Below are 13,434 nucleotides of genomic sequence, written 5' to 3'. Positions count from 1 at the left end.
CTGTCCATGGGGATTCTCCAGGCAAAAATACTGGAGTGGGTTGCTATGCCCTCCTCCAGGGGATCTTCCCAACCCAGGGATCGAACCTGTATCTCTGTGTCTCCTGCATTGGCAGGTGGGTTCTTTACCACTAGCACCACCTGGGAAGCCCAGTTCCTCTTTCAGCTACATCTAAATCCACAGCTTTTTCCTTCATTAAAGGCCATGAATAAATTATTGACAATAATATTATTGTGGAGATATCCTGTTTTATTTAAAAATAAAATGTTTGCCAATGGTGTTACTTATTATTATTGGTAACACATTGTCAATGCTGCCAATCATTTTTACATACTTTCATAGGAAAATACTATTAACAGAGGTACTTCCCAATCCCATGTTGGTAAGCCCTACCTGGAGAAAAGTAATTAAAGAAACCAACAAACAGAAATCTTCATCACATAAAAACATATAACTTTGCTTAATCAAATAGATAGTATTTCTGGTCCAGGAGAAAAATATTTGTGATGAGTGTTGCCTTCAAATGTTAAATCTGCCATCATTTAACACAAATCGTATAATGTGCTAAAACTCAAGGTCAAGAGAAAGACAAACTGAAGAGTTACATTTTCTGTTAATACAGAATTCAATAGATTAGGAGCAGAGAGCAAAGACTGAAATTTGAAACTGGATGTGGTCACACTAGAATACTGCAGTGTCTGGGAACTGATAAGGGCTTTAAGGAAATTTAGAAATCTTTAAAGGAATGGATGATATGATCAAACTTGTCCATAAGAAAACAGAACTAGAATAATTGAGACAACCAGCAGATTCCAGTCTCAGTGAAGGGAATGACAGAATACCTAGGGGCTTACTTGAATAATATGTGGAAATGACTGTGACTTGAATTTAAAAAGAAACATTAAATATTTTTAAAATGCTCTATAGGCATGATACATAGCACATCATATAATATTAGCAGTAAATGAACATGCTTCTTGGCCTTTTGGGTATGATCACATGTAGAAGTAAATGAACATTAAATTCTTTAGTGTTGTAGAACTTATTTTAGGAAGTCTAAAATATTTAGAATTTTCACATTTTAGAGTATTATAGAAAGTTTAAATTTTTTAACAATGGTGATCTGCTTTTAGTTTATTCATTCCCTCCCTTATTCAATAAATAAATGTGGAACACCAAGTTCAGCAATATGCAAGGAGGAAAAGAGATGATTCTCCCATTTGCCCTAGCAATGGTAATGTTTTCCCTCAAGATATTCTCATATGTGCCCACACTTCATGATAATCTGTAGAAGAAAACTCTTTTGGATATAAAGATTCACCATCACCTAATATAGTCATGGGGGAGCACTACACTTGAATGCCTGTTCCTTTTCTAAGAAAAGTGGAAAGAACAGTCATTGTAGGATCTTATTCTGGGACCAGTGAAAGCTGACCTGAAAGGATTTAATTAAAATTTACATAATTGGTGCTCAGATTTTTTATATCCAGCAACCTATCAGCAGTAAAGACCTAGAAGGATACCCAGGAGGAATCAAGTAAGAGAAAGAAGGTGGGGGCTCCAAATTTCACCACTCTCTCTCTGTCTGGGTCCTGGGGTCAGTATTTGGGTTGCCCCAACAAACCCCCCTTTAAATTTATGCTGTCCTGATGCTTCTGCTTTATGGCTGGTGAATTTAGGAAAATTTAAATTCGAACAAATCGGGATTGTAGCAGATAGATTTGTCTGTGGTGAAATAAATCAGAACCTTCGAATTTTCTTCACTGATCTTGTATAATTGTGTAATGTAATGAGTGGTTGGGGGTTTGGGCTTTGGAGCCATATAGACTTGGGGTTGGGCTAGGCTGTCACTTACCAGCTGGGAGAACTTGAATTCATTGTTCAACCTCCCTGAGCCTGATACTCCTTTTTTTGTAAAATGGGAATGGTAACAATAGTATCTCACCATAGTGCTGTTATAAGTTCCTATATCATATGTGTACATGCATAGTCCAGTGCCTGGCACAGTGGTAAATCCTCCATACATGAAACCTATGGCTTTAATTATGCATTATCTTCTGAATGGACTTTTTTTTTATTGGAGTATCATTGCTTTACAATGTTGTGTTAATTTCTGCTCTACGACAGAGTGAATCAGCTATAAGTATACATGTATCCCCTCCCTGTTGGACCTCCCTTCCACCCCCACCCCTCCCCTCTAGGCCACCACAGACCACTGAGCTGAGCAGTCTATGCTACGTAGCAGGTTCTAATATACTTTTAAGAAACTCTGACGCTGTTTTGCATAATGAAGATAAGCTACCCAAAGAGGATGAATCTCCTTGACCAGAATCATGTTTTAGGGCTACATCCTAACAGCAGTGGAAGCTGGGAAGGGAAATGCATGTTGTTTTTTTTTTAATGAGGCACAGTGCTCCCCTAAAGAAAAAAAATTGTAGCTCTGTTAGCTATTGAGTAAGCAATGAGCAGTGTCTGCCACAGACACAAGAATGACAGCTCCCAGGCCTGATGGTTTTCTAACAAAGATTTGTGAATGTTCTCAACATTGGGACATTCTGAGGGCATTTGCTAAGACTTCAAATCTTATCATCATCATTAAGAAGAGAAGGATTCACTGGTCTGTGTAACTGGCAAGAATAATAACCAGAGCCCCTTGGCTGTCTCTCCTGTATCAATTTTGTCAGTTCGCTTCCATGTTGCAGTGTAAAATTTGGTTGCCATTTAGTTCACCTGTTATGATCTTGGGGGTATGATGGTCTTATTTATTCAGTAAGCATTTATTGAGTGTCCACTGATCTTGGAAATACAAGTAGAGGAAAAATGTAGAAGCAACATCCAAATTCCTACAAATTCCTAATGGATTGATTGATGAGGTGAAGTTATATAGAGATGAGGGCTCCTGAACTGAACTGAATTTTGAAATGAGCCCCAAAAAAGATCAAGACCATGAACACTTTTATACCTAAAAAATCTCCACCTGGTATTTTTAATCAAGCACAGATTGACTCTTGCTAAATTCTGCTAGCTTAGCTATTCCTTGATCTGACATCTTGACCAGTGGAAAATCCCTTACTTTGGGAAAGTATTTGGAATCATCTTTAAAATGGAATTTGGTTGCACCAAGACCTGCAGAGAGGTGGTTGTAGGGAACCTAATAGATCTGTTCAGGTCAGTCGCTCAGTCTTGTCCGACTCTTTGCGACCCCATGGGCTGCAGCACGCCAGGCTTCCCTGTCTCTCACCATCTCCCAGAGCTTGCTCAAACTCATGTCCGTTGAGCCCGTGTTGCCATCCAGCCATCTCATCCTCTGTGGTCCCCTTCTCCTCCTGCCTTCAATCTTTCCCAGCATCAGGGTCTTTTCCAAGGAGTCGGTTCTTCACATCAGATGGCCAAAGTTTGGAGTTTCAGCTTCAGCATCAGTCCTTCCAATGAATATTCAGGACTGATTTCCTTTAGGATTTACTGGTTGGATCTCCTTGCCATCCAAGGGACTCTCAAGAGTCTTCTCCAATACCACAAAAGCATCAATTGTTTGGCACTCAGCTTTCTTTATAGTCCAACTCTCACATCCATACATGACTACTGGAAAAACCGTAGCTTTGACTACACGGACTTTTATCAGCAAAGTAATGTCTCTGCTTTATAAAAGCTGTCTAGGTTGGTCATAGCTTTTCTTCCAAGGAGCAAGTGTCTTTTAATTCCATGGCTGCAGTCACCATCTGCAGATTTGGGAGCCCCCAAAAAATAATGATCTATTAGGACCTGCCAGATTACCCTAAGTTGCAGTGACCCTTAAAAGATATTTGTCAAGGATATAGAACTTCGAACACCATAGCAGAGATGCTGCCTCTGTGCATGGTGTAAGTCACTTCAGTTGTGTCCAGCTCTTTGTGGCCCTATGGACAGTGGCCCTTCAAAGATATTGACCCCCAAAGAGTCCTAAAGCATGACTGGCTCTCCTTAATTCACAAGCAACCCTCAGAAGGCAGCAGCTTGTCTTAAGCCCATGAAACCAAAGGACAGACCTGGCAGGGAAAGGACTTACCAGATAAACCACGTGCCCTGCCTGGAAGTGACCGGATAGGTTTTAACCTATAGAAGAGAATAGACTCTAAATGCCAAGGGTTTCAGAAGTTCATTTGAGAGATGCCTCGCAACTCTCCGGGCTTGATGATGAAAGAAAGACTCACAGTACCATCTGTCACCACGGAAAACCCAAGGGGCCCCAGAGCCTCTTCCACATTGAGCAGCTGATGCGGATTTAGTCAATCTGGACAGTTATTTATGCGTTGAGGTCACACTTTGGCCAATCTTTTGCTTACGCCTTTAACCAAATAAAGCCTTCTCTCTCCACATGTCTCTTGCCGAAGTCAGGTTGAGAGATGGTTCTTTGAGAGGATTATTTTGGCAGGAGATCCGGGGATCCTCTCACACAAACACAGTAACAAAGCCTGATGATACACCAGTCAGGAAGCTAAACGATGTGAAAGCTGAAAAGCAAACTCAAGTCCTTTCCTTTGCCCCTCTTGTTCTTTGAGGGGTTTTGTTTGTTTAACAAAAATGTTCCCCAAAAGTCAATGAAAGGCCCAAAGGGGAGTAGTTTACCTCCGAGGGGCTTGGCTTTTAGTTTTCCCATTTGATCTTCCTCTTGTTCTTTCTTTGTTCTGCTTCGTGACATACTGGTCTCTAACTTCTCTGTGGCTGGGAATATTCTAGGCTGACACCGTCAAGAAGAGAGATTGGCATACACACATACAAAGTCGAAACCTAGTGAGAACCTGCTGTGGAGCGCAGGTTAGCACATCTACTCAATGCTCTGTGGTGACCTAACGGGAAGGAAGCCCACAAAAGAGGGGATATATGTATACATGTGACTGACTCACTTTGCTGGACAGCAGAAACGAACGCAACGTTGTAAAGCAACTATATTCCATTTAAAAAAGAGAGAGGTGGAAATACATCCTAGTGTCTGTGAATTGTTGCTAAATTACATATGTCCACTTGTAACCGAGAATTTAAACCCTGAGCCAAAGCATAGGAGGAGAAAGAAAAATCCCTTCTTGTTAGTTGTAAACATCGTCTGTGATTCCACGTGGCTTGCAGGAGCTTCAGTGAGGCCCAGTCTGGTCACTCCTCTCTCAGAGTCACTGGCCAGGTACCTGAGCAATTACTTCAGTCCTCTGGGCCTCGGTTTCCTTATATGTAAGAAGAGAGAATTGAACAGAATGATCCTGAGCCTTAGGTATGCTGGAAACCTTGATTCTATTATCTAAACCTGTACTGTTCTGAGGTGCAGTGAGATGGAAGAGGCCCTGGAATTTTATGCTTCGTTTCATCCTCCTGGAAATGAAAGAGTTGGATTCAAAGAAAGCCGAGTCCTCTACTGGATCCAATGTTCTGTCACACAGAGTTTGATGAAGCTCCCTCCCAATCTGTACCAGATGGGTTTATCGCATGGAAATTTTTGGAGAAATACTTGATGGACCTGTGCGTCAAATGAGACCTGTGCCCTTGGATCACTGGATCACAAGAGGCGAGTTTGGCATCCTGTCTCTTGGCTGTTGAGCCTCCTCATTATGAATGAGGGTTCTCAGTTCACCACAAAGGGGAGGAGCTAAGAGCCTTGTACTGGGACTGCTAAGATGGGGTGACTCTCCAAATACCCTCTTTCTATATTCTGAACCACACTATAAGAGATAAAAAGTGCTTACTCCTGCATACCTAGTTACTGCTTCACTTAAAACAAAAATGTATTTAAGGAAGAGGGAAAGATCCAAATGATATTCAAAGCGAATATCATGGGTGGAAAAACAGAGTGGAAAACATCCACTCAAATAGTACCGAGTAGCCAGGAATTTATGGGAACAATTTATGGATATCTCAGGAACCAGAGTATAAGAGGATAAAGGGAAATAAAATGCTTTGTAGGAGAGAGAATCCTCTGAGACGCTGTATTGAAAAGTATCAGTTCCATTCAGTCGCTCAGTCCTGTCCAACTCTTTGCAACCCCATGGACTGCAGCACACCAGGCTTAATCATTAACTAAGTATTTTGCTATAAAGGAAATGAAGAAAATTATTCACAGCTTCTTAAAATAATGAAACAAATATTAAGGGATGTGGAAATAAGAGCAAGTTTTTAAAAATAATACCTGTATTCCAAATTTTGCACTGATTACAAAGCAGTTAGTGTTATGTGAATTTTTCCATTATGTGTTATGCTTCAATTAAAAGTTTTTAAAAGCAAATTTCTTAATATAAAAAGTTTTTTTTTCTTTTTTTGAGGAGAACAGAAGATAATTAAGATGGAAATATGCTCAGCTGGCTGTACACTTAACTGCTGTTGACAGTGAATATGGAGAGTTCTTCACGGGATACGGGAATTTTGGAATACAGCTTGTCAAAGGCAGACCTTACTTCCAAAGTCCTCAATTAAAGAGTAATCATGGGAGGAGTCTCAATTAAGAGCATCATAAGTAAAAGAAAATCCAACTGACAGTGGCTGAAACAAATAGTGGTTTATTTTCCTTATCTAAAAAGTGAGTCCCAAGTGGGTGGTTTCAGCTGTTTATTCAGCTACTGGAAGATGCCATCCAGGACCCAGACATTTTTCATCTTTCCCTTTCAACATACTTAACATGTCGGCTTTCGCCTCAGGCCTCATATGCCCAAAATGGCTGCCGTAATCCCAGGCATTGTCTCTGTGTTCAAGGAAAGAAAAAGAAGAGGGCCAACACCAAGTATATCTTTCTCTTTATCAGGAAAGCAAAAGCCTTTTTATTGGTCATAACTTTAGCACATGACTACCCCAGCTGCCTCTACAGTGGGAATTAGACAGGGAGAGGAAAGTTGAGAGTGACTGTTGGGTTAACCAAAAAACAGTGTCTGCCAGAGAATGCGTCTTGAAGAGAATAATCTTGTGGCTTGTTATTGGGAAGAAGTAAGGACAGAGGCCCTCTGGGGATATGGCTCAGGACTGGAAACATTTCTAATAAAAATCATTAAATCATGGTTCTCGGGTTGAGTTAAGACACCATTCAGAAAGCAAGTAGCCTTATTTTTTACCCTGAATTGGCCATTAGCTTTAACTAATGCTGTTTCCAAGCCTCAGTCTTTCACAGTATAAAATAAGAATAATGTTTATTCCCTGCCAAACTCGGGTCCTTTCATTCAGTCATTCACTTCTTCAACAACTGTCTACTACCCACCTGCTATATATCAGGTCTGTGCCCATGCCCAGGATGCATAAATAAATCCTCCAGAACCCCCCTCCCTCAATGACTCACCTTCTAATAGGGAGGGGAAGCCGGAGAACATAATTACTGAACACTGTCACATGTCAAACTCACTGGGTGCTCTATATTAAAAAGATACATATAATATATTAATAGAAGATAGGTAAACATAACAGGTAAGGTGGTGCAATAGCGTATTCAGTAAAAGTGCTTTGGGACAGAGAAGGGAAAAGGACACATTAGCTGGGGAACTGGCAAAGGCTTGACCAAGGAGATACCGTCTGAGACCAAGCTTGAAAATGAGCTGGAGTCTGTGTGCGGAAGAAGTGCCAGAGGTGGGGAGTCGCTTCTGGTGGAGGCATAGTTGATTCAAAAGCATTGAAGGCTCCAGAGGGACTAGCTTGTTTCTGAAAGGCAAGTCGCTCACTCCACTGAGCCTTTGGGAAGCGAAGCGGGGAGATGGTTAGAGTCAGTGTGTGGACGATCTTAGGAGCCCTGTGCAGGAGGAGTTTGGCCTGCACGGGGAACAGAAGACGAGATATGACCTGCCTTGTGCCTCAGAAAGGTCATCCGGGAACCTCCAGGAGGGGCTGGTGGAATGGGACCCACGAGTCTGTTTAGGAGGCTTTGGCAGTGTTCCTGGTGAGCGACATGACTCAGTTAAGCAGTAGCCAGGCCAGTTCATTCGGTTTCCGGGGAAGGAGATGATGGAGCACGGTACCTGTGACTATGAATCGAGCTGAAAGATCCACACCCTGGGGGCACTTGCCACTTGTTCCCACAGTGGTTTTCTTAACATAGGGCTACAGTCTGTATTACTAATGCAAAGAAATTAGGCCTAATTTTTATAAACATGTTTTTATAAACATCCATTTTTATAAACATTTATCTATAGGGTTCACAATTTAAGTAGTTTACAGTATTTTTGGTAACTTTTGATCCTCAAGAGCTGCAGGCAGTGCTCGGATCTCTTCCAGAACGTGTCCTGGAGAGCTGGTGGTCCCAGCTGCCAGGCCTCCATGGTGCTGGAACCAGCCCTGCTTCCAGAAGGCAGACAGTGGTCCTAAAGCGTGGCCTTGCAGGGCGTCCGTCACATTCAGCTATCGCTCTCCAACCAGACGGGCAGCTTTTGGTGACCAACTGGATGTGTTAAAAGACAGAGGGAGGGAGGGAGGGATCAAAACAGATTCTGAGGTCTCTCTCACGGCAGGCAGGTGATACCATCCCCAGGAAACGTGGAAGACCCTGGCATCCCTTGGGCTCCATTTCAGCTCGGGGAAAAGAAGAGCAAGTCTTTGATTTCAGTACTTGTTTGGGCAAAGTTCTAATTCCCCTCTTGCCCTGCGCCTCCATCCCCAGCCTCACCCCAGTCTGATTTCAAGGCCATGTTCTGGGATGAGGCTGCGATGGCCTGGTTCCCTTGCTCCTGCATGTGAAATGACAATGGGTGCCCAAAGCAAACGCAGATAGCAAGGAGGGAGAGGAGCTGGTCCCTGGACAGGGCTTGAGGCCCAGGCCGGGGCCGCAGGGGGTTGGGGTGGGGGGGCGCTGACCAGGGCTGGACACCCCCACCCTGCCTCACCGTGTCTGCAGACAGTCCTTCTGCTTCCCCATAGCACAGCCTTCATGGTTCTAACCTTTTTCTAGACCAGTGGAGGCAATTGGACTTTTTCATGATGCTTCAACTTCTCAAGCACATGACTGATCCTTGAAAGAGTTACTAAGAGACTTCTCTCTTTATAGTTGCATCTGCTTGTTTGGTCTGTGACCCAATTAGTTCATTCTTGTTGGGAGTGTATTGGAAGACCCTGTACCCTCTTGATCTCTCCTTATAATTATTACTGTCATCCTCCTTTGAAGCCTGTTGTGATTACACACTTCAAATGAGCTACCGAAATGCCCTCTCATGCCGCGTGTGGAAACGCTCACAGCTCGGACTCAAGGACAGCCATCCAAGAGTGGGTCTTGTCCTCACATATCAGAGCCCCTTTGCGCTTTCTTTCCTCCACAACTCCACCTCTTCCCCTGCAGAGGTTTGTAGTCACACATTCCTACTCTAATAAGAAGACTCAATCTTGTCTCTGAGGCCCGAAGAGCTACATTTAACAAACACGGATCAATCAATACATGGGCCTTATCAGTGTTAGGATTACTGGCAGCAAACATTTTTGCAGTTTCACCATCAGTCCCCCACCCCTTCCAAACATACATTTGTGTTTGCTTCTTTCCTGAGATTACACTATCTGGCAAGTCTGAATTCAAATGAAAATTGATCCAGTTGACTCACCCAAATGCAGGTGGAAGCCTGTATTTGTATTTGGGAAGCAGTTTTCACCAAACTGGGGGAAATCAAGTTCTTTGTTCTGATGTTTGTCTCTGCCTGGTGGTCTGAATGTTTTCATCTGCTCGATTTGATGGAAAGTTCCTTCCACCATTTAATTATGGCCACGTGGTATCTGGTTGTACAAGCACCACCGTGCTGTAGGAACATTCACAGTAATTTACTGAGATAAAGGACAAGATACTGACGCAGTGAATTATCTGTCTTGCTCTTCAGGGTGAGGCTGAAAGCCGTAGTGGGCCCAGACATGTGTCCTCATGAAGGTGTCCCCTTCCCTCTTTTTGGTACTCTTGTCACCTCTCTCCTTATCTTACTGTTGAAGGAATGTTTATGGAGTCCTTAAGTTCAGTGAGAAGCGATATGGAGCTTCCCTGGCAGCTCATTGGTAAAGAATCCATGTGCAGTGCAGGAGAGGTGGGTTTGATCCCCGGCTCAGGAAGGTCTCCTGGATAAGGAAATGGGAACCCACTCCAGTATTCTTGACTGGAGAATCCCATGGCCAGAGGAGAGATGAGGAAATTAAAGGTGACACCATGGATGATGATGAGAAAATAAACCCTTTTTAAGATGTCAAAAGAAGATATTAAGGTCCACGCAGGTCATTCGTGGCTCTGAATTACTTACAGGTGACTTGTGGCTCTCGTTTTCCCAAGCATCGTGAGACTTTTGGGGAATTTCTGGTTGTATACTCTTCCATGAGGGCATTTTATGTGGAGTAGAGTCTGACTCCACTCAGGCTGCTGTAACAAAATACCATAGACTGGGTAGCTTATAAACATAAAGATGTACCGCACACAGGCCTGGAGGCTGGAAGCCCCAGAGCAGGATGCCCGCGTGGGCAGGCAGGGGCCTTCTTCTAGGACATAGACTGCCTATGTCCTGCTGAGTCCTCACAGAGCAAAGGGGCAGAGAACCCTGCGGGGCCTCTTTTTTAAGGACACTAATCCCACTCGTGAGAATGTACCCTCATGACCTAATCACCTTCCAGGGACCCACCTCTAAAACTCCACCACTTTGAGCATTAGGGTTTCAGTGTATGAATTTGCGGGGACTCATACATTCAGACCATAGTGAGCAATACACAGTTGTCATCCTTGAGTCTGTGTACCACTGGTTCCTCATCAAGGATTTTGCACAACCCAGAACATAGGGCAAAACGTTTTGTGCATAAAGGACAATGAGAGTGTAATCCTTTCAAGAGATGGAACCATCTGTTTCTACATCAGAATCTGAGCTTTGGCATTCTTGATTTACTGTCTGGTGGCAAGAGTCTGCAGGCTTCCTAGATGGCGCTAGTGGTAAAGAACTCACCTGCCAATGCAGGAGACGCGGGTTCAGTCTCTGGGTCGGGAAGATCCCCTGGAGGAGGAAATGACAACCCACTCCAGTATTCTTGCCTGGAGAATCCTATGGACAGAGGAGGCTGGCGGACTACAGTCCATGGAGTTGCAAAGATTTAGACATGACTGAAGTGAGTTAGCACACACACACAGGCAAGAGTCTGCACTTACGGAATTTTAACATGCAACTCAACCGCTCACCCATTCTGCACCTTTTATAGAGTCCCTGCTGTATCTGGGGCAGAGTGCTAAGCCATGCTGTCATCCTGCTAAAGGGTTGGGTCCACAGGCCTTGAGTGAGGAAAGAGAGAAACCATGGGAGGCTTGACTAAAATTGGGATCCATTTCCCACCACAGTTTTCAAGAATGGCCTTCTTAGAGACAGGAGATGAGCATGAAGACCAGAGGTTACTTGTAGTTTACCAGCCACCTTCTTTAGAAGGAAGCCTTGGCTTAAGTTGAATGTTGAATGTTGAACATTAACTTGAATGTTGACCAAGCTGAAACGTGCTTCCATTGCCTTGTTTATTCCTCACACTGCTTTGTTCTTTGGGCCCAGAAACAGAAAAGATAGTCCTCGAGGCAGGAAACGGGTTGCCCTCCTGGAAGTTCAACGACCAGCTCTTCCCCTGCGACGTGTGTGGGAAAGTATTTGGCCGACAGCAGACGTTGTCCCGACACCTGTCTCTGCACACAGGTGAGTCGGGGCCTTCCCCCTCTGGACCACTGGCTTCTTCATGATCAAGAATCAGTGTTTCTGAACTTCCCTGGCAGTCCAGTGGTTAAGACTCTGTGCTCCCAATCCTGGGGGTGTAGGTTCGATCCCTGGTCAGGGAACTAGGTTCCTACATGCCACTTGGTGTGGACCAAAAAAAAAAAATTAATTAAACCAGGAAGTGGTATAAATGTTTTTATCCTGACCTTTTCAAGACATTTTACCTGGCACGTTCAAATAAGGCTCTGGAAAGAGTTTTTTATTTGTACTGAAAGGATCTGTTGCATTCAAGGAGGATTGATGAGAAAAGATTCACATTTAGGTGTGTTCAGGGGAAATTCCTCAACTCTAAGGAGTTTATTGCTCTCATCTTGAAGGCATAGGGGGTGGGTGACTGCACTCTATCTTATTGGATTCATCTCATTGTGGTAGGTGGGAGGAAGGGGAAAGAGCACCTTGGTGGAGAAATAGTGTCTGTCTTTATTTATGAATAGTAAGAGAATTATGGTTGATTCTGAGTATTGGGAAGTAGAAACCCCAATAAATAGTAACTTAATCAATGCAACAATAATAAGCTAGGGCAAAAAGAAGTGAGGTAAAATCAATATTAAACAAAAAGCAAGATGGAAATAAGAAAATGAAGTGTTTGAATTTTTACACTGAAGATCAGCCTTGTTGAAAAATTCAGATGTGTCTTATTTAAAGCAAACAGAAAATGATAAAATAAAAGTTTTATATATCACACAAAACAAAAAAGCAAAACAGTATTAGTATAACAAGATTAATTTTCTCTTTATATATCTATTTTTTAATATTTTGAATCTTTTAAACCAGTAAAGACTAAATTTAGTCATATACTTAGCCACAAAGAAAACTTTCACTTGTTCAAAAAAGTAGAACTTCTGTGTGCCACATTCTCTGAATATACTTCAATGAAATTTAAAATAACCAAGCGTCCATAAAATGTCCTACCTAATCGGATCAAAGGAAATGAAGAAAATCACAAATTCCAGACATCTAGGAGGAATGAAAGGAGAACATTCATACCTAAACCTGGAACAAACAGCTGCAGCTCTGGTCTGAAGAACCTTTATGGACTTAAATGTTTTAATTAGAAGGGAAGAAAAACAAAAATAAAGTAACTTAGCACTCATCGTAAAGAATTAGTAAAAGAACAAATTCTAGGAAGACGATCATAAATGGATAAATCCCTTTAAGTCTGTTTAAGAAAAACAAAGGAGGCAAAAGTATTCAAAATGAGTAATGAAAAGGGAAGCCTAATTCTTCTCTTATACATTTACAGTTCTTGCAAAACATTCCCCCCATGTTGTACAATGCATCTTTGAGTCTATCTTACACCAGTAGCTTGTACCTCCCACTTCCCCGCCCCTAATTTCCCCTCCGCTCCAGTAGTAACCACTGGTTTGTTCTCTAAATCTGTGTCTGCTTCTTTGTTTGTTAAACTACTAGTTTGCTTTATTTTTTAGATTTCGCATGTAATTGATACTATACAATATTTGTCTTTGTCTGGCTTATTTCACTTAACAGAATACCCTCCAAGTCCATCAGTGTTGCTGCAAGTAGCAAAATTTCATTTATTTTTATGGCGGAGTAATATTTCTTTAGGGGTTCCTTGGTGACTCAGTGGTAAAGAATCTGCCTGCAGTGCCGGAGACACAGGTTCAGTCCCTGGGTCGGGAAGATCCCCTGGAGGAAAGCATGGCAACCCATGCCAATATTCTTGCCTGGACAATTCCACGGACAGAGGAGCCTGGTGGGCTACAGTCCATGGGGTCGAAAAGAG

The 13,434-nt window shown here is 42.7% G+C and overlaps 1 protein-coding gene across 10 annotated transcripts in view; it reads left to right on the top strand.

Annotated features, from left to right (window-relative positions):
* The window catches only part of ZNF827 (zinc finger protein 827), a 186,092-nt gene that overhangs the window by 153,368 nt on the left and 19,290 nt on the right, over positions 1–13,434 (top strand). For all 10 annotated transcript variants that reach the window (XR_009692900.1, XM_061142435.1, XM_061142436.1 and 7 more), the window contains one exon: positions 11,475–11,612. Coding sequence is in view for 9 of the 10 variants with exons in the window: in XM_061142435.1 (XP_060998418.1) it covers positions 11,475–11,612 (138 nt within the window). In the remaining variant the exon portion in view is untranslated. The remainder of the gene's footprint in view (positions 1–11,474; positions 11,613–13,434) is intronic.

Source organism: Dama dama, chromosome 5, assembly GCF_033118175.1.
Source record: "Dama dama isolate Ldn47 chromosome 5, ASM3311817v1, whole genome shotgun sequence".
NCBI lineage: Eukaryota > Metazoa > Chordata > Mammalia > Artiodactyla > Cervidae > Dama > Dama dama.
The sequence above is the reverse complement of the archived record's forward strand: the minus strand, read 5'-3'. Positions and strand labels throughout refer to the sequence as shown.